This window comes from Crocuta crocuta, unplaced genomic scaffold (genome assembly GCF_008692635.1).
Source record: "Crocuta crocuta isolate KB4526 unplaced genomic scaffold, BGI_CrCroc_1.0 scaffold228, whole genome shotgun sequence".
In the NCBI taxonomy this organism is placed as follows: Eukaryota; Metazoa; Chordata; class Mammalia; order Carnivora; family Hyaenidae; genus Crocuta; species Crocuta crocuta.
In genome coordinates, this window is record NW_027532820.1 from 4,065,330 (window position 1) to 4,092,883 (window position 27,554).

At 43.2% G+C, this 27,554-nt stretch overlaps 1 protein-coding gene across 4 annotated transcripts in view; it reads left to right on the forward strand.

Moving 5' to 3' along the window:
* DGKI (diacylglycerol kinase iota) overlaps positions 1-24,246 on the forward strand; it is a 247,430-nt gene extending 223,184 nt beyond the window's left edge. For all 4 annotated transcript variants that reach the window (XM_077781022.1, XM_077781018.1, XM_077781021.1 and 1 more), the window contains 5 exons: positions 4,011-4,048; positions 7,423-7,543; positions 18,188-18,224; positions 20,145-20,244; positions 24,098-24,246. In XM_077781022.1, the coding sequence (XP_077637148.1) occupies positions 4,011-4,048; positions 7,423-7,543; positions 18,188-18,224; positions 20,145-20,244; positions 24,098-24,214 (413 nt within the window). In that variant the 3' untranslated portion in view covers positions 24,215-24,246. The remainder of the gene's footprint in view (positions 1-4,010; positions 4,049-7,422; positions 7,544-18,187; positions 18,225-20,144; positions 20,245-24,097) is intronic.
* Positions 24,247-27,554: the final 3,308 nt, after the last annotated feature.

Below are 27,554 nucleotides of genomic sequence, written 5' to 3' on the forward strand. Positions count from 1 at the left end.
AGAGGGCGGCACCGCTGGGAAGGTGGCTGGCCAGTGACCCCAGGGATTGTTTTCTCCTTATCTGATTCCAGCAGATAGCCTCGTTCCTTCCATGCACACATTTCTGAGGATATCCAGACTTGGGAATTGAGGCCCAAGACTGAGAAGGAAGATGGGGATTCCTTTCTGGAAGTCCTGACTTCTCAGTTCCAGCTTTCTGTCTTATGGTGTTTACTAGATAGCAGTTTACTGAAAGGTGTAGCACTGAAGGAAAAAGCAACCATTTCACATGAATAAATGATTCAGCTTCTAAGCTTTAAAAATGACAATCTGCTCAGTTCTCTACTCCCTTACTCTCCTCTAACTATGTAGGTTTATGTGATTTAATTGTCCAGGAAGCCTACTATCCATTTACTCCATAACCTTGACCTCCGCTTAGCAATTTGACTTTCCTTCTTTGCATTTGGGAGTATGATTTCCCCAGCTGGAAAGAGTTTTGGAAAAGGCAGGAAGGCAAGCTTGGAGACTGAGAAATAATAAAGAATAATGCTGTAATCATCACAACTCATTATTGTTGTTGTTGTTTTTTTAAGCTTGATCTTTCAAAAGGTTACAGTCTGGAGTTGAATACTAATAGATGCAAGCTCTCTGTATGCAGAGGAAATCTTAAACAATAGTGTTCATGGGGAAGGACATTAATCAGGAGAGAGAAGTGAGCCTTGAGCCTAATAATGTTTGCATAATAGCTACCCTTGGGTATATGGCTCAACTTAAAAATAAATATTCACGCTTTCCATCTCCAGTACAATTGGAAATTATTTGTGGTTATGATTCTGTTATATGATCCTCTGCCTGTTCATGGGGACTTTAAACCAGGAAGCTGCTGGAAACCAACAAACATAGCAGTGCTTGTGAAATGAGTCTGGGGTAGACATTTAAAGAGGCTATAATGTGGGCAATCTGGAGAAAATGAGCAGAGAGCAGGTCATAACTCTCCAGGAGGGGAAGGGTACGATCAAACTGGCATGGTTGACATTTATGTGCTTCCCTGGTTTACTTTGAACTCTGCAATAGTTTCTCATCACCTGCAGGACAAACTCCCAAGTGCTTTATCTTGACAGAAGAGGTGCTCACGTGGGGGAGGGGATCCCTTGGACTCTGCAGCCTCTTATCTGAGACCACTGCTCACCTCAGGATGGATAATATACAGCACTTTTCAGCTTCCGTTAGAATCACGACTTAACTTCCATGTCTTTTGTTCAGATCCTACCTTCATCTTGCACGGATTTTCCAAATCCTCTTTGCTAATTAATTCCTCTTACCATGAAGAGTTGGCTTAAATGTCACCTCCTCCAAGAAATCTTTGAACTCCACAGCTAGCCAGTAAGTTTTCCCCCAGTTTCTAATAGCTTTCTCTCTTTTCTTTCTTTCTCTCTTCCTTTTCTTCCCTTTTCCTTTTCTTTCTCTCCTTCCTGGTTCTCCTTCAATAGACTTTGTCCTGGGGAGTTCCTCTACTGCCTTCATTTATTGGTTATATGCACCAAATGTTATTACGCAAGTGCTTTAAATTAATGAATTCATTGTTCTTCTTTTCCCTATTTCTCTTTTTCTTTTGATTTCTGGGAAATGTTTCAATACAATCTTGAAAAAATAGGCTCTTATACTGTTTTGATGTTCTTTGTTGTTTCAAGCTCTGCATTAACTGCCCCCTCAGGCAATTTCCCTAACCTTATTCCTTTCCTAATATGGATATTCTACTTTAGTCAAGAGAACATCCTATAGTATAAAGGCGTGAACTGATTTGTTCTTGCAGAGTTGTGATTGGCTAATATTGATTCCTGCTTCTCCCTCTCCGTCCTCTGATGTAGGGTTTACCTCAGAGGGTTAAGCACTGTCCATTGACTCCTTCGTCCGTGCCTTTCATCTCATAGGCGCTGTGTTGACACGATATGTGTGCTTGACTTCCCGTACCCATGTTACCCTTCCTTCTAGGCTCCTTCTGCAGTGTCTGTGCATCTGTCTTCAGGTAGTTAAGTACCGTCACAAAAGTACTGAAAATGACCCCTTCCGTTGATATATCTACTTAAAAAGCTTTTGTTTCTTCGTTTTATTCTTCCTATCGAGATGAGCAGTTCTTACCTTTACTTTACAAATAAGAAAGTCGGTTCACAAACGTTGACTTGTTAAGCTTACATGTCTGCTATGTTAAGTTTAGAATTAGACTCCAATCCAGTGCCCTTTCACAGCACTATAAAGGCTTGATAGCCTATAAAGGCTACTCTTTTCCCTTTCGTGCAGGCCTCGCAGGGCCTGGTGCAGCTCTGCCTGGTGAGCTCCCGGAGGGCACTGGACAGAGGCCTGGGCTGGACACAGGGCCCTGTATTACAGCAGCGATTGGGCCACTACTGGCTCTGTGCCCTGAGGTAGACAGTGTACACTGAACTCCAGTGTCCTCGTCTATAGTAAGAAGAGGGAGACACATGTTTCTTGGGGTCCTTTTGATGTTAGCCTTTTATTAATTCCCTCTCTGTTTCCACCTTTCTCCCATCTGACTCCTTTTCTCTCTCTGCCTTTACACACCCTCAGCTAATCATTGCTCTTCCATACAGTAAAGAGCGTTGCGCTAGAACCCCAGGGAGATGCCTACAGCCTATTATGAAAGGAAACATTCTTTCTTTTTCCCATTCTCCTCCTTTTTCTGTCCTTTCTGTCTGTGTCCTCCTCAAGTGCACGAGCAGCCCTCCTTATTTCCATGGCTTTTTCATGGTTTCTGCTGTGGTCAAGGGCAGGGCCCTCAGCCCTGGGCCAGTGAATGGGTTTAAGCAGCCTGTGGTGCATCTGATCACTCAGGGCCGGTAAGTACTCGGTGTGAAAACCTTGAGGTCTGTGTCAGTGCCGCCCCAGGGCTCTGTGCACTTAGATGCACGACACGGTGCTTTTGGCTAACTCTTCGTGAGAGTAAACGAGAATAAAAAGCCACTTCGAGAAATTTAAAGTTGAAGTTACTTTCTTCTAAAATTCTATGCCATTCAAGCCTTAAAATAATCTATTTTTTTGAGTAGTTCTAGAATTTAGGTATTTATTTTTTAAAGGGACCATTTCCAACCCAAGACAAATGTTCCCCTGGGGAACCATTGCTGTCATTAGATGCTCACATATTCTTGCCCTTGTGAATCAGTCATCTCTTCTTACCCCCCTTGTACCTCCCACATGACCTATATGTACGTGCACTTCTAGTTTTGCCCCTAAAGCTACATGTTTTTGCAACTAGTTTTGGTGTCCTAAGACTCTCAGAGTTCTTTCCATATGAGTTGTCAGTGGATGAGATGCTGACCACATGATTATTTTCTTCGGAACATAATTAAAGTATACATGTCCCCTCTCTCCTACTCTTATTTATTTATTTATTATAGTTTATTTATTTATTTGTAATATTTGTTTATTTAATATTTATTTATAATATTTATTTATTTATCTTCTTTATTTCCATAGAAGTTAAGTATTTGTTTCTCATTACATAACAAAATTACTAATAATTTTTGGAACTCCAGAGGACACAGTGGAAGGAACTGGAAAGAAGAGAGCAAAAAAAAAAAATCATAGTTAGGCACCTAGCCTGCCTCAGTAGATGAGTTGAGAACATTCATATGGTTTAATCAGTCATTTCAGTAATTCTGTGAGATTCAGACTTGATGTTTATGTAGAAACCGGGTTCAGGGGGGCTTCCATGATTCACCCATTGTTCCACAGCTTGTGTCGGAGCTAAGATTTGAACCTAATCTCTGTGACTCCAAATTTCATGAGGGGGTCTTCAGGCAGACTCTAGAATGATGGATGGAATGGATGGATGGAATGATGGATGGAAGCTAAAGAGAAAGCTTTAGCCTAATGCAAGATTCTTGGCATGATTCTCCTTCCCTGATTGCTGCCCCCAGTGTAGACTATTTCTGCAAAATGTGGATCCAGCCCTTTGTGGTATTTTGATGAGAGGGTCTTCTACTAATGGGACATCTCTCTTTTGTCTTTCACAGCAATTTTGCAGGCAGTAATAGCTGGTGATCTTATGAAGGTAAGATATCTTCCTACCAAAATTTTTGGTGATTCTTTAAGAACTTTAACCTCATTTCTCACCAAATTTTCATGATCTCTCATATGTCATCAATCATGCCCCTGCTGTGCTAGCTGACCTGAAAGGGGAAGGATGCTCTTTTGAGAACTGGGCAGAGAGGGCCAGGGGAGTCTTCACAGCATCTCCACATTTCCTGACAGCCAAGGATGTGTTCAGGGGTGCTGTGCTGGTTGCCTCCACTCATAACATGGACTACATGTTCCCAGGATGCAGAGCTCACAGCACCCCAAATTCCTGCTCCCTAGGAGCTGATATTTAAGGTTTCTTTTCAGACAGATCTTGAAATGAGTGCATAATCTGGACAATACCTGGAAATACACTCTCCAGGCCAGAGCCTACAGCTTCCACCATGATTATAGTTTTGTCCTTCAGGGATCACAGTTAACCATGAAGATGCTCGGTCTGATCTCCTTTGAGCATGTTCATTCGTGTGCATGTTTTCTTAGTTCAGAGGAAAGGAAGTGGTCACTGCTGCCTCTGGAGTGAATACAGATTCAGGAGTCAGACTGCCCGGGTTCAGATCTTGGCTCTGCCATTCATTGTCACATTATTTCATTCTCTCTGTACCTCAGTTTCTCCATCTGTAAAATTGAATAGTGTTGCCTCTATCCTTTGTTGTGAGGATTGAATGTAACAATACATGTAAAGCTCTTAAGACTGTTCTTATTACACAGAAGCAACTCTGAAATGCCAGCTACTAGTGTTAGCCTGTGTCTTTTTAATAAACCTTTACAGTGGAGATGCAAATATTTGTTATAAAGTATAGTAGAGTCCACCAGTATTCTAAAAGTTGTATTTAGTTTCATGTCATTTTCAGGCATTGGGAATTATGACTACCTGTCTGTCCCTCTATAACCCCCACTGGCCAACCGAGGGAGACAGAGGCTCTACTTACTCACCAGCCTGTGGGGTATGGTGCCATTGCAGATCGAGAAACCAAAAGCCTTAAAAGAAAACTGAGAAGCACTGACCTTGCATTCAACTTCTTCTGAAGCACATCTATTGAATAAACTGAGAAACCTCTGGGCTACAATATTAACAGGTTACTAATAGGAACAAGCAGTGAGAAGGTCACAAGCATCCTGATAAATTACCATCTTTAAACATGTAATCCTGAAAATGGCGCCTGTACCACTGCCTAGATCAATATGTTACCAGCCATTGTCACCCACAAGAGAAAAGCACTCTCCAAGTGGTGTACCTAGGACTTCGATGCTATTGCCCAGCAGTGGATTAAACCACAATTACCCTATACTCCCTGCAAAGCCTTATATGAGATGCTTTGGGCAGTAAGACGTGATTCCTGTCCTTAAAGAGGTTCTAAGCCAAAAAAATATGCGAACTCCTGTATATTTGAAATCCTTTTTAATTTTGTCTATGTATTTAGCCTAGGCAACATATTTTCCCGGTCCCTGGATATATAGCCACACTTTTTTCATACTTAATAAAGAACTATTTGAAATATGGGAAATTACTATATTCACTTGGTTATCTTACTACATTCTCTGTTATAATCATTCCCCAAGTGCCTGAGAAGTTACTTAACCTTATTTATTGAGAGATGAAATATAGTGACTTAGGGTGTGTCTTTCTCATTCTTTTACCTTCTTTCCTTCCCAAGTGTTTTTCTTTTCCTTTTCTTTCTTCTTCCCCATCTTCTTATATTTCTCTATTCCATGTAAAAAGCACAATACACATTAACTATTAAACTATGTGTGTAAGAGAGAGAGTGCACACCAAATGACAGAAAACAGAAGAACCCAGTGGTCACTGTGAAGGCTCTTGGGAGTAGCTGCAGTGTAAGTTGATGGCATAAGATACCCATGGACTAACTGAAGGTCCACAGCGTCCAAAAACACCACAGAAAGGCACGATCAAGGCAGCTGACGGATGGGTCTGTGCTTCTCTGTTGAGCTCGAATCCTTTGTGCATCTGCCTATAAAGAAAGGGAGTATCATTGTAAGACTATCATTGAGCAGTACTGGATATGGTTAGGTTTTTTTGTGGAAAACTACTAGCTACCTCTTGCTGTCCTGTAGCGTTATAGTTTAGGGATGAAAGTCCCCATATGTTCTCTACTTCCATCCCACTATTCCTTTCTGATCTATTTTCTAGAAAGTCTTCTGTGACTCCTCTTTACCCCTGACAACCTCCTCATGTTCTTCTCCATTCCTGTATCTGTCTTTGCACATCTGTCCCCCCCCATGGACCGTGAGGTCTTGAGGCCAGTGACTGAGTCCTGTTTATATTTGTTTCCCTGGCATCTAGCACATGATGGTACCATGGTTGGATATGACTGAAATCATGAACTATGAGTTTACTCTCTTTGATCTTATGAGATGTTTGATTTTTTTTTAGTAAGTGCCATCTAATTCTTGGTGATAGTTGTACATTTCTTTTGCTTAGTACCTCCTGGGTTATTTTATTCTTATTTGTCCTAAAACTACCGTTTATAAGCTCCAGAAAGATTCTTTTGTTCTGCTCTGCTTCAGTTTGGAGACCAGACACCCATTTACACTCTATGATGTTCAATATTTCATGAAATTAGACCATATCATTACTTGACCTCATTATTCTCAAGCTGCAAAATCTATAAGTTTTTTTCTAGTCTCTTCTCACAGGTATTTTAGATTTCTACTACTACATTCTCTGAATCCTTTGATTCTCATCCTGCGGATCACCTCTAGCCTTGTTGGGTATGGGTTGGATGGTTAACAGAAGGCGTGAGGCTGGGCTGCAGATCGGGATGAAGAAGGAGGCCATGCAGGTGTGCGCTTACGTCTGCCATGTGCACGTGTGCCATGATCTCCTGCAGGAAAATGGGAAGTAGCTTCTAGATCTGGTAGCTAGGTTCATTAGAGATTGAAGAAAAACTATGGGCGAGGAAAGGAGCTCAGCTACCAGACACCAAGCTATTCCTGTCTACAGCCTTAATTATCCTTTCACTCAGGAGAAAGCTCAGCCAACATAGGAAAACATTTATTCTCTTCACTGCCCTTAACTCCCTAGGGATGGAGACCAGTGCCCAGAAAAGAAAAAGACATAAAACAGAAAAGAAATAAGTAACTCAGCATGTTTCAGTTTCCTTAGGCTGTTCAGTGCCCACAGACCCTCTCTGGAGTCAGGTGAGATGCTGGCCATCTATTTGAGTGATAACACAGACCAGGAATGTTACTTCATCCTTTTGACTTTTCTGTGTCCTCTGAGGCTAGAAACATTTGTGGTTTGCTCCATTATTCTTATTTTATCACCGGTTAACTGTTTTCCTTGTTCCGGACTCTGCCTGAGCTTCTTTTCATATGTCTCTTTTTCAGCTAATAGAAAGCTATAAAAATGGAGGCAGTCTGCTAATTCAGGGACCAGACCACTGTTCACTCCTTCACCATGCAGCTAAAACCGGCAACGGGGAGATTGTGAAATATATCCTTGACCACGGTGAGTAGGCACAGTGAACCAAGGATCACTTCTCCATGAAATAATTGAATTTTCTAGGTGGACTTTCTTCCAGGCTATGTTCAGAATGTTCAGAAATGCTCTCCAAATTTTCGCTGATCCCCCCTGCTTATTTGAGGCTGACAGAATTGCAGACTACTGACACATGTCGGTCACCATAACCATACATTTCAGCGAAATAATTTTCATACCAAGGTCTTTGCAGGATATTTTTGAGCTGACTCATTAAAAAATAAAAGACACAAACAAATGCAACCTGACATAACATGCTGTATTGTTTTGGGAAGAGCATTAAGTTGACTGGCTGGGACAAGGTACCAAATCTGCGTTCATAGCTAATCATCCTGAGGATTAATAAGCACAGTTGTTGTCGTTTTCCAGCTTCCTGGGTTCTCTCTCTCTCTTTATTTGTCCCTGTTTGAATCTCATTCATCTTTTCAAAATAAGACACATTTCATTTTCTTTAAAAACATCTGGTGCTCTCATGTATTCTGTAGTTAGGTGATTACTACGTCTAGCAGCTACTTAGGCATCTTCCTCTAATGGCCCTTTAAAGGCATAAACACATGGACAGACACCAGATCTTGACCTCTGCTTTTAGGTTCCCATGTTTATGGTGTTTCTGGGAATAAAGAACAGGAGTAAAGGGGAAAGATCTGCATGGCTCGGCTGTGTTTGACAAAGGAGGAGTGGAGTTAGCCTCTAGCTTTGCTAGATACAGGGACCCGGAGACCCTGGAAGATTTCTGTGAGCCCTGGCAATGACACTGTGGCATCCAGGTTCAGGCTATAAATAGTAAGCATATGAATAGACATGCACATTACTTTTTACTCCTCTTTTTATTCAATTCAACACATGTCTTATTCCCTTCAGTTGTTCCACAAATATTTGTGGAGTGCCTAATAGGAATGACCTGTCATGGACCAGTGTACACACACACGTGCACGTGTGCACATGCACACACAATATAGTCACTATTGTCAGGCAATTTCCAGTGAAAAAATCATATGCAGAATGGAATTGAAAACAGTTCTACACAGATGGGTTAAATCCTATTGTAAAGCCACAGGTAGATAACATAGCTACCATCGGTCACACACTTGTTATATTTCAGATGCTTATACTAAACACATCCTGTGTCAGGATGTGACACGTCAAATGTCAGTTACATATGACTCACCTTGTTTTGTCTTCAGTTCCTTCTCACCATGAAGAGTTTACTCGAACCCTTGGCCTGAGTTATGGTGGAAAGAATGGTGAATGCTTTGGAAAAAAAAAAGGTGTTTAAGTAGGATGGTAGTCATTAGACCGTTTCTTTCCCCTTGGAGGCTGGGCCAGACAGCCCCAAGCCAGGCTACCCTGGGAACCTTAGGTCCTAGGCTGTGTTCTTGGAAACGTGTCTCTGGTGTGCATCTTTTCATCTCCCTCTCTCTCTTTTTTAATGTTTTTATTTATTTCTGACAGAGAGAGAGACAGCACAAGCAGGGGAGGGTCAGAGAGAGAGGGAGACACAGAATATGAAACAGGCTCCAGGCTCTGAGCTAGCTGTCAGCACAGAGCCTGATGTGGGGCTCGAACCCATGAACCGTGAGATCATGACCTGAGCTGAAGCTGGACGCTTAACCAACTGAGCCACCCAGGCACCCCACGTCTTTTCATCTCTATTCCCCTGCCCATTTTACCCCCTGCAGTGAAAGCATTTCACTTTGGGCAAGACTTACAAAGCAATGGTGGCATAGTCTCTACTTGCCTCCTTCATACACACACACACACACACACACACACACACACACACACACACACACACACACAGGTGTTTTCTCTTTCCCATAGTGGCTTCTCCCAAAGCTGGTGAGAGGCAAAAGCAAATGTTAGAACCCAGCCCCACAGGCAGTTTTTCTCTTAATAGAAAAGATGTCAAGGTTTTTCCTGCACAAAATGCAGATGTGCTTTAGAAATACATACTGTCCAGTTATGTGTCTTTAGCTCAAGTGTAAATACTCCTGGTTGCTGTCTGCTTGTCCCTTCTTAGTCCTTTCTTCCTAGTTTGTCCTTTACCCAATGGGATTGAATGCTTACTCACATACCTTGAACTGTTCAATACCCACATCTCCTCTCTGGAGTTAGGTGAGACACTGGCCATCTATTTGAATGCTAACACAATTTAGGCTCTCTCTCTCTCTCTGTCTCTCTCTCTGTCTCTCTCTCTGTCTCTCTCTCTCTCTCTTCCTCTACCTCTCCTGAAGAGCTAGAGTTCCAGCCTCCCCCCGCCCCTAGTTCTGGAAACCTCTCTCTATCTCACTTGGTCTCACTCATGAGGCTGCAGGGGACCGCACTTGTGACTGAGTCTGTAGCGAAGATGGACTCCCCCATATGCCCGGGGCTCTCAGCTGAGATGACTGGAATGCCTGGGACACCTGGAGCCTTTCCCTATACCTGTTCTTTTATCCCAGGCTTCTTTATGGCATGATGGTCCTAGGGCTTCAGGAGGATGGAAGCTTCCAGATGTCCTGCGGCCAGGCTGGAAAGTTCTGCATCATCTGTGTAGTATTCTATTCACTAAAATGGGTCAAAGAGCTGGCCCTGACTCAGGGGAGGAGGAAATGGCCCCCACTGCTCCCTGAGAGGGGCTGCAAATAATTTGTGGCCAGATTTAACCATTACTTTCTGTCCTCTTCATTTGAAGATGATGAGCCTACCTTTTCAGTGTCCCAAATTACTGTGTCACCTGAAATCCCCTGGACCTCTGCTCTTATATATTCCTTTGGTTCTCAGTCCTAAGGTTGACTAGCAAATTCATTGAATTTGTAGGTTCTTTAACCACAACAGTTTCCCCTCTTTTTAGCATAAGCATGACCCATGTAGTATTTGGGACATACTTATACCAAAACCAAAACCCGTCTCCTGGGTTGCACGTACCCAGGAGCATGAGATGATACTGGTCTAGAACCATGGATTTTCACTCCCCCACTACTTTTTCCACTGCCCTAAATAAGAGGCTTGCTGTCTCTAACCCCGTCTGTGGACAGGTGCACACGTACTTTGCCTGGCATGAAATCCAGCTGGTGCGTTAGACTCTTCGAGCTGTATCCAAAGCCTGACATTCCAGTACTCGACTTGTTTCTCTTCCACCCAAACATCTCTTGCAAAGCGTTGAGATACAGCTCTCAACGCTTTCTCTGTCAAAATGGAAGGACAAAAAGCAATCTGTTCATTTAGGGGGAGGGGGTGGTGTTTCTTTCTTTCTTTTTTTTTTTTCTTTTTTTTTTGGTTAGATTTTTAGCAATTAGTTGGTTTAATAAGTATGATCATGAGGAAAAAAAATAAAAAACCTTGAGATTCCAAACACCTCTACTTGCCTTACAGGCAAGCCGTTCCCAAGGTCACAGGAGGCACCTAATACTCTCCCTGCCTCACCAGGATCTCTCATTGGCCAGTACATACCTGAGAGAGAGCCTGGAGATGCAAAGCACAATCCATCTTTCTGTTTGGAAGTAAAATCTCACTATGCTCTCTAGTCCAAGAATCACTGCATTTTTAACCTTTTTGATGATTTTTAACCTTTTAGTACCTAGTCAAATCGTAAAAACTAAATTGCAGTTGATTTTTATTGAAATTAGTACTTATCAGCCTGATAGGCATGGTCAATTCCATCTCTTTAACATTGATCTCATTATTTCTCTTTATTCGAGAATATGCATGCAAAATCTTTTGGCATAGCCAGCTTAATACAGCAGGTTCCTTAAGAGCTAAGCACTTCAGCTCAGCTGTTTTTATTGTTGCTGTTTGTTTTAATATCTTTAGGTGCTCATATAATTTAATTAGCCTGTGCATTTTGAAAACTTCATCCCTTTTAAGTTACAGAAACCTCTATAAATTAGAGTGTTCTTGAAGTCAGGGACAAGCACGGGGGAAACATGACCCTTTCTCTTCTTGGTACCCATCACCTTAATGTGATCTCTGCTCAGTGAAATAGTCTCTCCTAATTTAATATGATGGTAGTTCTAGAATGGCCTTGGTCTGAAAAGGAAAATAGTCTAATAGCCGCTAAGAGGCTTTAGTGGGGCTGGGGCTTAGGATGGGTATCAGACTGTGGCACTGTATTTATAAACTAGCATCAGGTTTGCAGTAGACAGGTCTGATCAATAAGAATTCATGTAAATGGGGAAATAATGGAAATTTTTCACTGCGCCAAAGATGGAGAGGGACATTCCTCCTCATCTCTCAAAGACTACAAATCTTTTGAATTTTTAGTTTTTTCTTTTCTTTAAATTTGGTTTGTCTTTCCTGTGGCTTCATAGGATATAAATCCTAAACCCTGTTCAAAGACCCGACTGTAAAGATGTGTTTGTGACAGGGTTCTGGAGAAATCGGTAGGTACTTTGCAAGGTCCCTGAGCGTGTACTGGCTGGTTTGCATCCTGCATCCTTGCTCAGGCCGGAGCCCCTCTCCCCTCTGCTTTGCCCACCTCTTCACTGGTTGTTTGTGGTGAGCACTGGGGTCCAGGAGTCGTGAGAGACTAGTTGTTCCCCCAGACACCACAGTAAACAACATATTTCTCTACCAAGTGCTCTTTGGAAAGCGGGTTGGGGGGCTAAGGGCAGGAGATGTGTGGTGGGTTCTGAAAAGCCACAGGAGGCTTGAGTTGTTCTCTGTCCTCCATCTTCTTTGGGACTTCTTTCTCTCAAATACACAACCTGCGGTTTTCCTTTCTGAAACACTGGAATTTGGCCGTTCGGAGGGTTGCAGAGAGAATGGAGGAGGAAGACGGAGAGCAGTCCCACAGTGCGGTGGGGGGGGAGGGAAGGACGCGAGGGGCTCCAGTCCCGGCCCCCCGGAGGCTTCCGCTTTTCAGCTCCTTTCAACCATATTTTCTCCCTGCTCCTTCCTCCCTCCTTGAACCCCTCCGAGGGACTTTTGTGTTGTTTTAGGCTTTTACCACCCCGCACATCCCGCCCCTTTGTTTTTATCCTCCACCCCCACCCCTTTGCCCCCTACCGTGTGTCCCGATAGAAATCTCACTCATGCATTTCCTTTTTGATTTCAATGGCTTATTTTGTCTTCCCTCCTTTTCTGTCTTCAGTCTTTCTTTTTCTTTTCTTTTTTTTTTTTTACCCCCCTTTTTCTGCCTCTGGTCCCCTGGAGAAAGGACTACCGTCCCGCTGGGACAGGATGGCTGTGCGGTTCGAGTTCCCAGTGCCAGCTCTCCCCACATCTGTGCAGCTTTTGTCCTGGGGCAGAGGAGGATTTGGAATGGTCTGCTGGCAGCGTCAGGGAGACTAATGGGAAATGAGGTCCGCAGACCGAGAGGCCACGGAGAGGTGGAAGGAATAGTAACTGGGATTTGGATGCCTTGGTGTGGGAAGCAAATTAAAGGATGCGTGTGACAAAGGACACATCATGTATAATACAAGCACAATATTGATGATAGGGTTGTAGCGGCAAGAGCTGGGGTATCCAACGGAAGGGCCAATGGAATGAGCCCCCGGTGGCTAACTTGCAGTTTGGAAGGCTTGACTACTTAACCTCGCTCTTCACTTTCTCACGATGGGAGATTTGTGAACTTTTGCTTCCTTTCGCACTCCCCGACTTTCATTCGAATACTGATGCCTAGATCTTCTTAATACGTTCCCCCCCCCCCTTACTTTTCATATAGCACAGTCTTTTGAATCCATGTTATGTTTATGGATCTTTCTCTGAGAAAAAAATATGATACTGGCTGGGATCCACATTGATTTTTAAATGGCTCTCATTCATTCATTCATTCAATCAATAAAAAAAATGAATTCTGTCCCATGACCTTTTGAGAAAAAATGTTAGAGCACTAGTCACTGCTAACTTTTATTGCTCTAAATGCTTTGTATGCATTAACATATTAAATTCTTATAACAACCTTACATAGGGAGTTCTTTTCTCTCCATCTGAGCGGTGGTGAAAACCGAGGCATAGTGAAGTCAGGTTACTTGCCAAGACTCATACTTAATATCTGATCTCTGCCCTTCATATTTCTAAAACCCAGTGAGGGAAACAAAACACAACTACCACCCAAGGTAGTTTGATAGAAGCACTGCGTGTAGGGTTCCAGTGACCGCTAGTGTAGGGCCCTGATGGGGCAGTGACTGCCTCTGAAAATTTCGTGGAGAAATTTGCACACATACCCCTTGAGTCAGGAATTTAAGAGTTTCCTAGTATAGGTCAACGGTGGGACTGGCGGGACTGAGTGTGGACATTGTAGTAAACCCTAGGAATGAATGGTGAACCAAGCCTTGGTTTTATGTTCAGGGAAGAATTGTGAGTTCACTGCTAACAACGTAGTGGTACTCCTTCAACTTCCCTGAGGGACATGGCATGGTGTTCACAGTGTATATCTAAAATATAAAATAATGTGTACTAAAATATAAAATAAGCTTCAAATCCAAATATTCACCATCGATATAAATTAAAAGAATCCCATCATCTTTTCTTTCTCTTGCTCTCTCCCTTAGTAGAGACTCAAATTAACTTTCCAAAAGAAAATCATAGAGGCTGTTCTTATTTTTTATTTATGTATTTATTATTTTTTTAGTTCTATTTATTTCTGAGAGAGAGAGAGAGAGAGAGAGAACGCACTAGTAGGCGGAGGGCAGAGAGAGAGGGGGGTGGAGGATCCCAGGTGGGCTCAGCGCTAACAGCAGAGAGCCCGGTGTGGAGCTCGAACTCATGAACCATGAGATCATGGCTTGAGCTGAAGTCGCACACTCAACCAACTGAGCCACCCAGGCGCCCCAGTGCTATTTTTAAAATACTTTTTTCCTTTAAAGAGCACTTTTGCAGCCTGTGTGGATGATTTTTGTTTCTCTGGCCATGCCCCCTTTCTGCAGACCTTACCCGGGCACTAGTGAGCAGCATGAAATACTACCGTGGGAGCTCCTAGCAGGTCACTGGGAGCAGCATAGGGAGGGAAGCTTCAGCCTGTTCCCAGGCTGCCCCTGGCGCTCAGTCTTCATCTCCTTTCGCCCTCTGCTACCCCATTCTCACTAGTATTATGCCAACACGGTTATTGTAAAGCAGGTTAAAACATTGTTAGGGGCGCCTGGGTGGCTTAGTCGGTTAAGCATCCAACTTTCGCTTAGGTCATGATCTCGCGGTTCGTGGGTTCGAGTCCCGTGTCGGGCTCTGTGCTGACTGCCGGCCCAGAGCCTGGAGCCTGTTTCAGTCTGTGAATCCCTCTCTCTCTGGCCCTCCCCTGCTCACGCTGTCTCTCTCTCTCCTAGAAATAAATAAAACATTAAAAATTAAAAAAAAAAAACATTGTTAGAAAATGTAGAAAATGTACCTGTACTGTTAAAACTAGCTCCCTGTGCCTGTCTGTCATCAGTTCCCTGTCCCCCTTCCCTCCGCTTTGGGGATTCACCTGCCACCCTCAAACTGTTCTGCTCTTTTGTGATTATCTGTACCGATGGGAAGGGGAGGAACGTTGGGGTTAGTTAAGGCCGTCATTCCAGAGCCCATTTCATTCCAGAAACCTGTACCTGGAGTTTCATCAGATTTTAATTATGCAAAGGTATCTTGTTTTAGGATCGGCCCCTCTTCCTCTCACCCCTGTCCGCTGCAGCAGGTTAAGAGGAGAGAAGGGGGAAGTGCTGAGCAGCTACAGGCTTCCCTCACTCATTCATACATTGGATAATCAGCTCTGGAGTTGTTTTTGCGTGAGCTGCGTTTATGGTGATTCTTGTCAGAAATTTGAGGAACAAGGTCCTTTCTCTTCCCCGTCCCCACTTTCCGAGTGTCCAACAATTGCCATTTTCGCACAGATTGAGTTGGTTCTGCAGCCTCTCACTTACATGGTGGCAGGGATCCTGGAGTCTCCATGGACCCCCCCATGGGCGGAGCCCCGAGTACAGAATGAAGGGGGAAAGGAGGTGGGGCCTCTGGTGCCTAAATACGCAGGCACTTAGCAGGAATAGTGGGAACAGAGACGCCAGTGGGGTTGCTGGCGGCCATGGAATTCCTTTCCAAACGAATGGCTCCAAAGGTTTGCTGACGAGGGCAGGCACTCTCTGTGAGGACCATTGGGCACCAGAAGCCTTCTTGTTCCTGACCTTGCAGAGAAGGCCCTGCTCGCAACTGAGGAGGTCTGGAGTACTGCTTCGCAGGACATCGAATTTGAATCCACAAGTGGCTTCAAAAATCAATGGAAGGAAATGCAGAGTCCACTACATTTCCTTCCTTTACTGATGCTCCACGTCTTGATTTAGTGTAACTTCCTGGATTATGGCAGAGAATAGGACCCTTAGTATGTAACCTTCAGGCACATAGTGGGCCAGCTTCTATTTTAAGCACACAACTTAGATTAACTTACAAAACCTTACAACAATCCTGTGAGGTAAATATTAGCAATCCTTCTTTAAATATGTGGCAATCGAGGGACTGAGAGATTAAATGAACTTGCCCAAGGTCCAGTAAGTGGCAGGTAGAGCCAGAATTTAGAAGCAAGGAGGTTCAGCTCTAGGACCGGTCACTGCACTGTACTGCTCTGCACTTCTTTGGGTGTTTGTTGTGGGAATTATTGTTCATTTTTCCTTAGAAAAATATTCCTAGTTTGTTGAGGATCAAAAGTAAATGAGTTAAGCCTTTGTTAATCCTTAATGTAGGATAGATGCTAGAGGGATATGAAAAATAATAAATATTCTTACACTGCAGGGATTTAGAAGAATTCATTTAGGGATTCCAAGGCATATGACTGAAAATCAAATACAGGGTACCCAAGGGTAGAACCAAATAAGTGTTACAGGAGTTCAGAGAAGAGAGAGATTCCTTCGGTCAAGGCTGGTCTTTTCAGAAGACCTCATCACAGACTGGACTTTACAGAATGGGTAAGACTTAGGTATGTGTCTAGAAAAGGGTAGGCTGTTCTGGATTGGGAGACTGGAGGGAACAAGCTCTGTAAGCCAGGAGGGCCTGAGAAATGGATGGGTGATGGTGCAGTTACCAGATTAGTTGGTGTGAAAAATGGAACCTGGGAACAACTTGAGGAAGGGCAGTTCCAAGTGAAAGACTGTAAACTTTCATGTGTAAATACCCAGGAGTAAGCAGTCAATATGCTGAACTGGAAACCTGGAAATCGGAATGATATGAGATCTTTTCACTTTTCTTACTGTTTCTGCAAGCGAATTACACTCCAGGCAGAGACCCACTAGAAAGCCTAGGTGTCAAATAGGGCAAAGAGGAGAGACAAATAGGGCAGATGGTGCAAGGGAAGGTTCACCTTGATGGCCAGTGTCTGTGGAAGAAGAGGCAAAAGTGATGGGAGCTCTTGGACCAGAAGGACTGTGAAGGTCCCATAACATCTCAGCCATCTTCTTGGCCAGTGACTTTCATGGTTTGGAATCCTAACCTCTTCCCTTTCATCTTTTTATGTAATAAGTGATCACCTGAGCACATTTTCAATGATAATGATATCCAACAGTAAAGAGAGCAGATCAACAGGACTGTATTTCTAAAGACTAAAATGCTCAATACCTAGAACTGTTCGGCACATCTAAGCACACTTAGTCATTAGTTTACCCCAACATTTAAGCATCTGCCTGGTTCTAAGTTCGATGCCAGGCACCAAGGAAGGATGTAGTGGTGGATGAGGCATAGGCCATGACTTCCTAGGGGTTTACCAGAGTCCAGCGGAGGAAGACAGATCAGCAGGTGGTTTTGTTATGGCTTAAATGTCTGCATCAGTAAGGTGATTGTGTATCCCTACCTGTGTGGTATAGTCTCAGTTTGGATGATGAATTCTATTACCCTCCCAATTATAGGATATTGGCTTAGTACACAAAGTGAGGGTGCACTTAGGCAGGACACTTAATGCAGTATTAGGAGCGGGGTCACTCAGGGCTTGATGGAAAATGTGTCCCAGCTGATACCTGCAGGCTGATTAGAGTGAGGGAGGGTTGGGGAGGAAAGCAGTGGTGCAGCAGGTGGAAAGGTGGTCGTTCCAAGCATTGTTTGCAGATTGAATGAATTTATTGATGAACAAATAAAACATCATCGGTGTACAAACTCACCAAACATCTCAATTGCTAACGACGTATCTGTAATCATTTGGTGTTTATACATAACATTTCTTCCAGGTCTTGGAAGGGAAATTCTTTTAAAACTATAATTTTACTCTGTCTCTAAAATACAGATGTTAGGCTGGATGATATCTATGGTATTTTATAGTTTGAAAATTCTACTGTATAAAACCCCATCTCAACCTGCTACTGGAGAATGATAAATAATCCTGAAAGCCCACTGAATTGTCCCCTTTCTCCCAAGGTAACCACTTAGTTATTTCTCACTTATTCCATTCCAATTAATTTTATTCCTTCAAGTTGATTGAAAGCTGCTTTACAGGCAGAGACTGTATCATTCTTATGCAGCTCCCATTTCACACATTTTGGCTGGTGGTGGTGGTAGGTTGGTGAGTGGGAATAGAGAAGTCCTTTCTTTTCAGGGTGCAAGGGAGGCAGTCTTATCCCCATCACCAAATGGCTCCTCTTTATTCAGCTTTTCAAGGCATTATAATTCTGTGATTACAGATTTTTGTTGTTGCTGTAAATGGTTATTTTTTCAACTTCTTTTTGATGAACATCTTGCTTTCCTCTTATTTAGGTCCTTCCGAGTTATTGGATATGGCAGACAGCGAAACGTGAGTGTTACCTTTCCTTACATAGTCTAGATTATTTTCTTTAGAACATATCTAGGAGAAGAATACAGTCTGTAGGGCATACGATAGATCATTTAAATGCCAGTGATAAAGAGTTTGCTTTTTTTTTGTTTAATGTTTATTTATTTTGAGAGATAGAGATAGAGCATGAATGGGAAGAAGGGCAGATAGAGAGAGAGACCTAGAATCCAAGGCAGGCTTCAGGCTCAAAGCTGTCAGCACAGAACCAGACATGGGACTCCAACTCAGGAACCGTGAGATCATGACCTGAGCTAAAGTCGGATGCTTACCCAACTGAGCCACCCAGGTGCCCTAAGAATTCACTTTCAATAGTGCATGTAACTGCTAATCTTACAAGTCAAAAATTACACAATAAAAATTGATGACAAGAATCCTAATGATTACATGCACAATCATTGCTATTCATCATTTAGAACTTCCTACAGGCAAGGAAGTTCTGCACGGGTACATCTTGGACTCCTGAGAAGTCTAAATAAATACATTTACCTTTTTTATTTACTCTTTCTCAGCTGGGGTTTGCGAGAAAATGAAGTCCTAATACCCTACGGCATCCTCTGTTTGTAATGAAACCTCTACGCTGAGCCTAGAATGGAAGACGTTATAGACAACCATTGGAGGAGAATTAAGACTATAGGAATTCCAACAATTGTTATGTTCTCTGGTTCAGATGAGAAACCCTGGTTGAGAAAATCATCCACTTTGGGGTGGTCCCCAAACTGAGTTTGTTTTTAGCTTTTTTTTGTTCCTTGGGCAGCAAAAATAACTACTGCTCCCCAAATACAGACAAAGAAAGGCTAACTATCTAACTCTGAAAGCCATATAGAAGCACTGTAAAACTTCTCAGAAATTTGAAAAGAAATAAAGATGGATGGGGAGTAGCTGAGTAGGTCTGGAGGAAGAAAAAAAAGTAGGAATGAATAGAGCAGAAGATGAGTGGGAAGGGTATTGTTACGTAGCTATGAGTTACTAGATGTGGAAGAAGTTATCCGTTGTTGCAAAGAGTTTGTCCACATACCGTATCCTGTTGACAAGATTGTCACCCATTTGTCTTGTCTAAGGACTGCATTTGATTTTCCGTGATAAGCTTTGGCATTGAACATCCTTTCCATTTTGGACTCAGATGTGAAATATCTTCCTCCCTATACTGCCTGCGAGAGGAGGTGGAAATAGCTACTTGGCCTCACCCTCTTCCCAGGCTGAGCGGCTGGCCTCAGGCCTGCTGCCAACAGGGGAGAGCTCGTGTCCCCCCCTCTCCCAGATATCCTCTGTGGCTGCCCACACCCTCCCACCTGCCAGTCACACGAAATTAGTAGGTAGGGCAGCTTGTGTTGACTGGGTCCTTCGAAGTTGAGTCCCTGGGAGATACTCCACTGAGGGCCCCAGGGCAGTTTGCCAAGCACTGTGTGATGTGCCTGAAGGGCTCGTGGTTTTCCATCTTTGTTCCTTGTGTACTGTATCCGGCGCCCCTGCATTCTGCCCGAATGTGTCCACAGAGAGAATTGTTCTGCAGTGCTCAGACGCATCCGTACGTATCAGTCTGTTTGATAGGGCCATTGACTGTTGCCTAAATCAAGCATTAGTGGTTGAAAACAAAATCACTCAGCCTAGTTAACACTCTTTAGAAAAGAGATTGGAGTCAGGTATTACGGTTAGTTGATGACTAACCGAAGACGTTTTTAGATACCCTGACATCCACCTCCCCAGAATGTGCCAGCAGCCACGGTCTCAGCTGCAGATAACGGAGGAGGAAGCCGGGAAGCACAGAACATCAGCAGCAGGGATAGGAGGCCACCCTCGCCCCCTCCCTGCCGCCTTCACCCCCACTCCTGTCCCTGCCCCCAACCCCTTTATGGGTAGTTTCCCATCTCATCTTTGATTTAGGGGCGAGACCGCACTGCACAAGGCTGCCCGCCAGCGGAACCGGGCTGTGTGCCAGCTTCTGGTGGATGCGGGAGCATCTCTGAGAAAGACGGACTCCAAGGTAACTTGATGAGTGAGTGCAAACATCCTCCCACTGGGCAAGACCACCGGCACCACTGCCTTCGCTTGTGCCCATAGCAAAGGCATCCTTTCTGTGCTTATGGAAGTGCCTGGGGCTTTGGAAAAAGGAGGAAAAAATAAAGTGCTCCATTTAGAGAAACTGTAGTTTAAATCTATAAGCACAAAGGGAAGGGCGTGTGCTTGCCTATGGGACTTTATAACCCCCTGAATGGACTGGCCTTGGGACTTTGGGGGTCGTCCTGCTGAATGCCAGCAGCCGAGCTGCCGGGAGGGGAGGGTCAAAGCCTACGAGAGGGCTAATAGACATGGGCTTGCTGCCCGGAGCCCCCTCTCCTTCAGCTACTCTAGCTAGTGTAGCTTAAAATCTATGATGTATGTGGCCCCATACATGGGGGCCCACGTGATTAGTGGTCACAGTGGTCAGCCCTGACTCTGAACGGGTTATAATCTTAAACCTGGTGCATTTCTGTTGGCTTTTTATTTTTAAAGATTTCTACCTATTTATTTTCTTATATTTTCCCCTAAAAGTTAACCCCTGAAGTTAGGGTGGGAATTACTAATTACTCTCATTGATGCAAGAACTGAAACCAAAAGGAAGTTGTCTGCCCTTAGACCAGTAGCTGAGCCCAAATCCAATTTCAGCTCTTTTGACACCCAGCCCAGTGTTTTTTCAGCAGATCAGCCGTTCTCTTTTGGTGACAGAATACCCCCCACTGGATGCGACAGGGTGAAGTGTGTCAACAGAGTAACAAAGTTGGGTTTTGTCCTATGGTTTGTATAATGTTTTATTGCCTTACAATGATAGCTATGGCATGGTGGCTTGAAATGTGGCTAGTTTCCCTGCAGCAAAAGTCCTGCAAATCTGGATTCAAGGTGTGTTAATGTCTTAATGAGAGGGAGTGAGGCCAGAAATTGATAGCAGGACATATCTGCCAACCTCGATCAGAAAAACACCAACCGGTAGAGGTAAGGAGGAGACACTCAGTCAGGGAGAACTGACTTCGGGCTGCACCATGAGTTGTTCATTTACAGAGAGCACCAAAAAAAAAANAGAGATACTTAATCTAGAAGTGTCACAGAGGGGCCTGATGAGGTCTGAGAAAACATCCCGGGGAGCCCCTCAGAAAGGACAAACTATTTAACTCTAGAGGATTGCAGAGAAGAATTTTAATATAGAGAGGATTTCACTATCCGGGCACTGAATAAATAGCCTACGTTTTGGGCTGGTGAATAGAGCCAAGGAACACAGACATATTACTTACATGACTTGAGCCCCGTTAGACTTAATTTAAGTGACTAGCAACTGCTTATATGCAGTTTGCCTCCTGGGGTTTCCTCAAACCGCAGTGAACACTATGAAGTCATTTTTTCTCCTGAGTGGACCTCTTTTTCTGCTCTGAGCCAGTTCTGAGCCAGTTGCGTGGCGTGATCCTCCACTCCCTCAGCAGCCCACCAGATCCTTGCTCACTGCCTGAGGTCCCTGGCCACCTCTGTTCCCCCCTTAGGCTAGCAAACATGTTAAGCTGTGCCTGGGTTCCTAGCTGGTCTGTTACCTGTCTGGTTAGCTGATTGGGCATCGGATTTCAAATGGATTGCGCAATGTGATATTCTTCCCAGATGATATTTGCACTGAAAGTCTTTGCTACATAAGCCGATTGAAAAACACCCACCAGGTAGGCAGGATCAATGAGGCCGTGATTTGAATGGTTGGCCTTGCTGGGGTCACTCACACTACAAGATGGCAATTGCCGTTTACCACACAAAAGGCTGTCTTATACTCAATTCAGAATATAAAAAGAAGAGGACAACATGAAATAGACAAAAGACTGGTCAGGGGACCTGGTCCCTGGGCAGACTGCTCTTTTTTTGTTTTTTTGTTTTTTTTTAAATCTTTCCATGTTTCTGAATCCAATAAATGAGCTCAACATTCCTTGAGGTTTCTTCCTATTTTGTGTTATGTAGATGCATGCATTTTTTCAAAATGCAGCTTTGTTATTTTTATGATTATAAGTAGAGTGCATTCTTACATAGAAAACTCTAGCAATGCAAAAAATACATAAAAAGATAAAAATCTCTAGAAACCCCACGCTGTAGACCTGTATACTATTAAATTTGTAATGATCCCACTTCACTGGTAGGTATGCCTGTTTTTCTCTCTATTTAAGTAAGTGAAGTCACACTCTTCACGTTATGTAGAATGCAAGTGTTCACCCAACATTGTGTTCCAGAGGCCTCCCCATATGAAGTAGTATATGAGTCATCCTTTTGGGGATCTGTTAATTTTTCCATTTTGTAATTTTATGCTAAGCGAAAGCAGAACATGATGATTACGACTGGATCTTCTCCTAGAATGTTTTTTTATTTGGAGAGGAGCATATCTTGAGAATTTCTCTTGCTACAGAACATTTCCTTTGAAATCAACTCAAGGGCCAGCCCAGTCCATCTCTCTGAATATTTAGAAGCTAGTAATTCCAACCTCATTAATATTGAGGTTAAGACCAGATAGTCTATTAATACTGTAAACAAGTTGAGAAAAATTATTATAGGAATGTCAAGCTGGCAATATAATACTGAATCCCAGCTAAATAAGTAAAATTTTAGAAGGAATCCAGAGCCACTGCTACTTTCCTTTTATTCTCTGCCCACATACCCTTGTAGGCTGCTGGGAGCAGGCTTAATTAAACTTGACACTCTCCATTGCAGTGACTTAGATGAGGCTGAGAAGCCTTCAATAATTTTTGTGATACTCATGTGCATTTATACATGTGGAGCTGTTTCTTTTGTACAGTGATAATGCCTCTACCTTTTCCCTAGAACTTAATATCACTTTTTAAATAGATAAAGCCATGTCATTGAACAAAAATTAGAAGTTTCAAGGAGTGTTAAGAATCTGTAAGCATTCAAAAGAATAGAGACCTACCTTCCTTCTGCTGAATTCTATTCATCGACCTGATCCCAAAAATATCATGTGTGTGTATAAATATACGCATGGCATTAGAGTAAGCTGCAAGAAAAGATAGTCACGTAAGATGATGTAGAAGATCACTGAATGACAGAAAAGCTTCATATATTAGGTGGAAACATGTGTGATAGAATAGTATATAAACAGAGTATGGTTTTATTTTTATAAAAACAATTATGTGTAGAGCTACAGGAAAATACAAAACAGTCACTCTGTGGAGGGTTAACAGTGGTTATCTTAGTGTAGAATAGGGATTATTGGTGATTTTTATGTTCTTCTTTACGCCTTTGTACTTTACTAAGTTTATTTTTAATCAACATCCATTACTTTTATAGTCAGAAATTAACTCACTTTTTGGAGAGATGAGATTGTTTGAAATTGGGGAGAACTTAATTGAAGACTTTAAAATCACCAAAGAAACCATCTCTAGATCATTTACACCCATCCCATGCTATCATTTTCTGCTTGCTGCTTCCCAGACTTCAGTGTAATAGGAAGAATCCCAAATTGGAAATCTGAATGCCTCCTCTCCTGCTTTTCTGCTCAGTGATTTCTACCCCCCTTCTCCTCCAAAGCATCTGGGTTCTAAAGCTCACTGTGCCACACTGTTTCCTGCTGTGGACGCAGTTACCCTGAACCTCTGTTTCCTCGGATGTAAGCCCCACCTGTAGAGTGATAGTCTCTTTGTCTTAAACTTACCTATCTCACCTAGTTCATGTGATGATAGATTTGAAAGCGCCTTGTGAACTCTAAAGCCATCAGCGTGGAAAAATCCTTTAGTGAGTTATCTTTGAGTACCTCTATTTCTGCATTTAAAAAAAAATCTCATTCCAAGTATTTGTGTCTCTTTCCTTCCCACTGTTACCTATAGGGTAAGACACCTCAAGAGAGAGCACAGCAAGCCGGAGACCCAGATTTGGCTGCTTACCTAGAAAGCCGCCAGAACTATAAGATCATTGGCCATGAGGACCTGGAAACTGCTGTTTGACCCTGGTAGATCACAAAGAGAACCTGAGCGAGCGTATCACCTGTGCCCTCCCGGCGATCGGGCAGCTCCCCTGGAAGAAGCTGATGGAATCCATAAATCTGTCTCTCTCCTGCAAGAATCAATCTGATACCATGTCACCAGTTGTTAAGGGCTACCACGGCGTCCAGCAGAACATGATAGCCCACGGAGGAAGAGGCAGGGTACCTGGAGATTTGTGGAATACACGTTCCACAAAATTTGATCCTTATTGCTTCCAGCAAGTAGCATGAACTTCTGTGTTCACCTGTACAATTTATTTTCAAGATTCAAAGGATGTTCATATACATGGCACTACTCCCGCCTCCCCCTGTGCATTCATGACTCCCCCCGTACCACACAATTCTGCTGTAACTACTCACCACTCAAAAAATATGATCGGTTCTCTTTACATTCAGTCCTTGAAGACCACAGGACCATCTGAAGGTCTTTGAAAACACTCTGGATGTCCTGCAGAAACACAACTGTAAAGCTGCTTCCATTTCCAAGATGAAATATACCAAGACTATTCATGACTTTTTGCATGTCCCCCCCCCCCCCATCCCTTGTCATTATGTAGGAGCTGGGATGTGCCACATGGATAATGTCCACTTGTGTGCTCTTATCTCTGACGTATGGTGAGGTGGCATGGGAGGGAACCCAGGGGCCGGCCCGGGGTTGCGGGGCTGTTGCTGACAGCCACAAGGATGGGTTCAGCTTGGGCTGTTTGCACAGCTCCGTACTGCCTACGTGTAGCCATCTTTGCCTTTTGCTGCAATAGAGATAAGCAAAGGATTAAACGAAGGCCCACGGCTGGTTTGCAGAACCACTGGATTTTTAAGTGCATTTGAAGTTGCCGAGCAGAAAACCATGTGCAAGAGCTGCAGTAACAGGAAATGGAGCACCGTGACAGCTTTTACGCAGTCTTTTCTTGAGTGATAATCGAAAGCAGGCTAATTGACTTGAAATAAAACAGCCAGTGCAAAAGTAGCAACATATGTCAAAATAACTCACTTAAGCAAGGAAATGGTTGCTGGAATATTGCACAGAGGCTAGTAAGTATAGACTCTTAGGTGCAGTGGTGAAAGGGGGCCCATTTTAGCTTTTCCTTCTAAGTTTTTGGTTTTCATTACCCCAAGTAAGCCTTGTCCCAAGGACAAAGCCTTCTTTTATGAGTCCCACTGCCAGATTTCCAGGATGGCTGGATCTTTCTGATGGATGCCTCGCCTTTTACTTGTCTGGTCCCAGGTTATGCCTGATAGCACTACAGCCCCATTTCTTCTGTATGGGGTAGTCTAATATATTCCTTTCTCTGTTTTCCTCTACTGGAAAATTCTTAGTACAATCCGCGGTGGGAGCCTAGCCAGAAATGTGTCTCTGGCATTGGAATCGCAACTTCTAATCCTGCCACAGATCTGTTGGTACATCCAGGTCCCTCTACTGGGGACCCTGGGATAACCATAATAGCAAGAGGAAAAGTCTAACTTTCAGTGAAGATATCTACTTGACTTGTGTATAAGTCAGAGATGAAAGTGCGTGATTAAGGGTTGTTTCAGACTAGAACTGATGTCTTCTGAGCTTTCTTCCATTTCGCTCTTAGACACAAGCAAAGTGCTTCTCTAGTATTTCTGCATGTGACTATATAAATGATGGTTTTTCTACATTTACTGTAAAGGTCCAGTGGTGATGCATTGCTTATCTTACTTGCATCTGGTCACATATCATTTTGAAAGGACAGATATGAATACTAGATTAAGTAGGAATAGCTGCTCAGTGTTTGGGCACGTAGGTTCACAATCAAATCATTGGTGTTGTTTCCAGCCGTTGGGAAAGAGGCTGGTTGTGAGTAATCTGTTGCCATATATCAGTCTTAGTAATGGAATTATCTGTTGGGTTTTATGGTGAAGGGAAGGAGAACTGTAGCAGATTGTTTCCAGAAGCTGGAAAAAAATGTGCTCCAGGAAATTTTAATCACTGGGTTTCATATGGGAGTTTTTCAGTTGGTGGGACTGTCAAAGAGATGTTGTGATGACAGAAATATAATCCTTAAAACAGACTGGAGTCTGGCCTTGAATGGTGCCTTCCATTCCCTAGATTTAGCCAAACAGTTGGCTGCACCGTCGGTTACCCAGCTGCCATTTCTGGGATGAAGGACTATTTTCACCAACTACCATCTCATATTTCTTTGTGATGCTTCAGAGCAGCCCAGAGAAAATTTAGGGTATAGATGGCAATGGGCCAATTCAAATAGGTCCAACCGAAGTCACAAGTAAATTCCTGGTGTGCAAGTAGATTAGATAATGACTATTGTAGGAGGTCTGGTACATTTGAAAATAGTTCCAAGCCAAAAAAAGAAAACAATTATTAATGGGAAACTACATACAACCAAGGCGAATATCTCTTTGGAAAAGCAAATGCCCACAGGACTTGGGTTTTCCAAGAAAAGAACATCAGAAATGAGCAGAATAGTTATATATTTAATGGGTTTGATATTAAACCTACCTCCTGTAGCATTTTTTTAAATTGATCTCTGCGTGTGACAGTCCTGGGCTTTAGAGAGAGTAAGGCCATATGCTCCAGGAGTTTCCAGCTCAGCTTAAGTAGAGGCTCCCTCACCTTTAATGGGCCATCAGAAAGTATAGAAGCAAATGGTCTGGCCCTAGTCTGTAAACCCACATGCATTTAATTTAAAATACATAAAACTATATACTTATAGAAATAGCAATTTATACCAAACCTCCTGAGATGGTACTGGAAAGTGGCGGCCTTAGCTGGCATTCCTCTGTGTCTGGCTCAGAAGAGCCCCTCCCATGGTGGTGCTTTCTGCTCTTGGATTCCATTTTTAGGTTAGGCTGACAGGGAGGGGTAGGAGGGGTGGAGAGTTATTACAAGACAACATCAGAGAACCCTAAAGGTAGTCATTTTCGAAGCCGTATATTCCAGTCGTATACACTTAATGAGATAGAACCCAGCTAAGCTGCGCTCTCTCACATTCAAGGACTTGATAAAAAACAGAAGCCAAGAAGGAAATAAACACCATGGCTGCGAATTTCTCTTTGGGAGTTCTGGTTAACCTCTTGTGGAGGCTTTAACCTAAGACCAATGCAATTTCTGAAAAAGAGAGGTTTAGCTGGCAAGGGCACAGCCCTGAAGTTAGTGACAGCTGATGGGAGGCCTCTCACACCCCATTGCCCCCTACCCTGTCATGGCAGCGGGCCTTAGTGCTTAGGCACATCTGTTTGCATTGAGGGACCCTCAGCAGGTAGCTTTCCTTTGGACCTCATAACCATTTCTTTGCCTAAAGGATTTCTGAAATTTATTTACC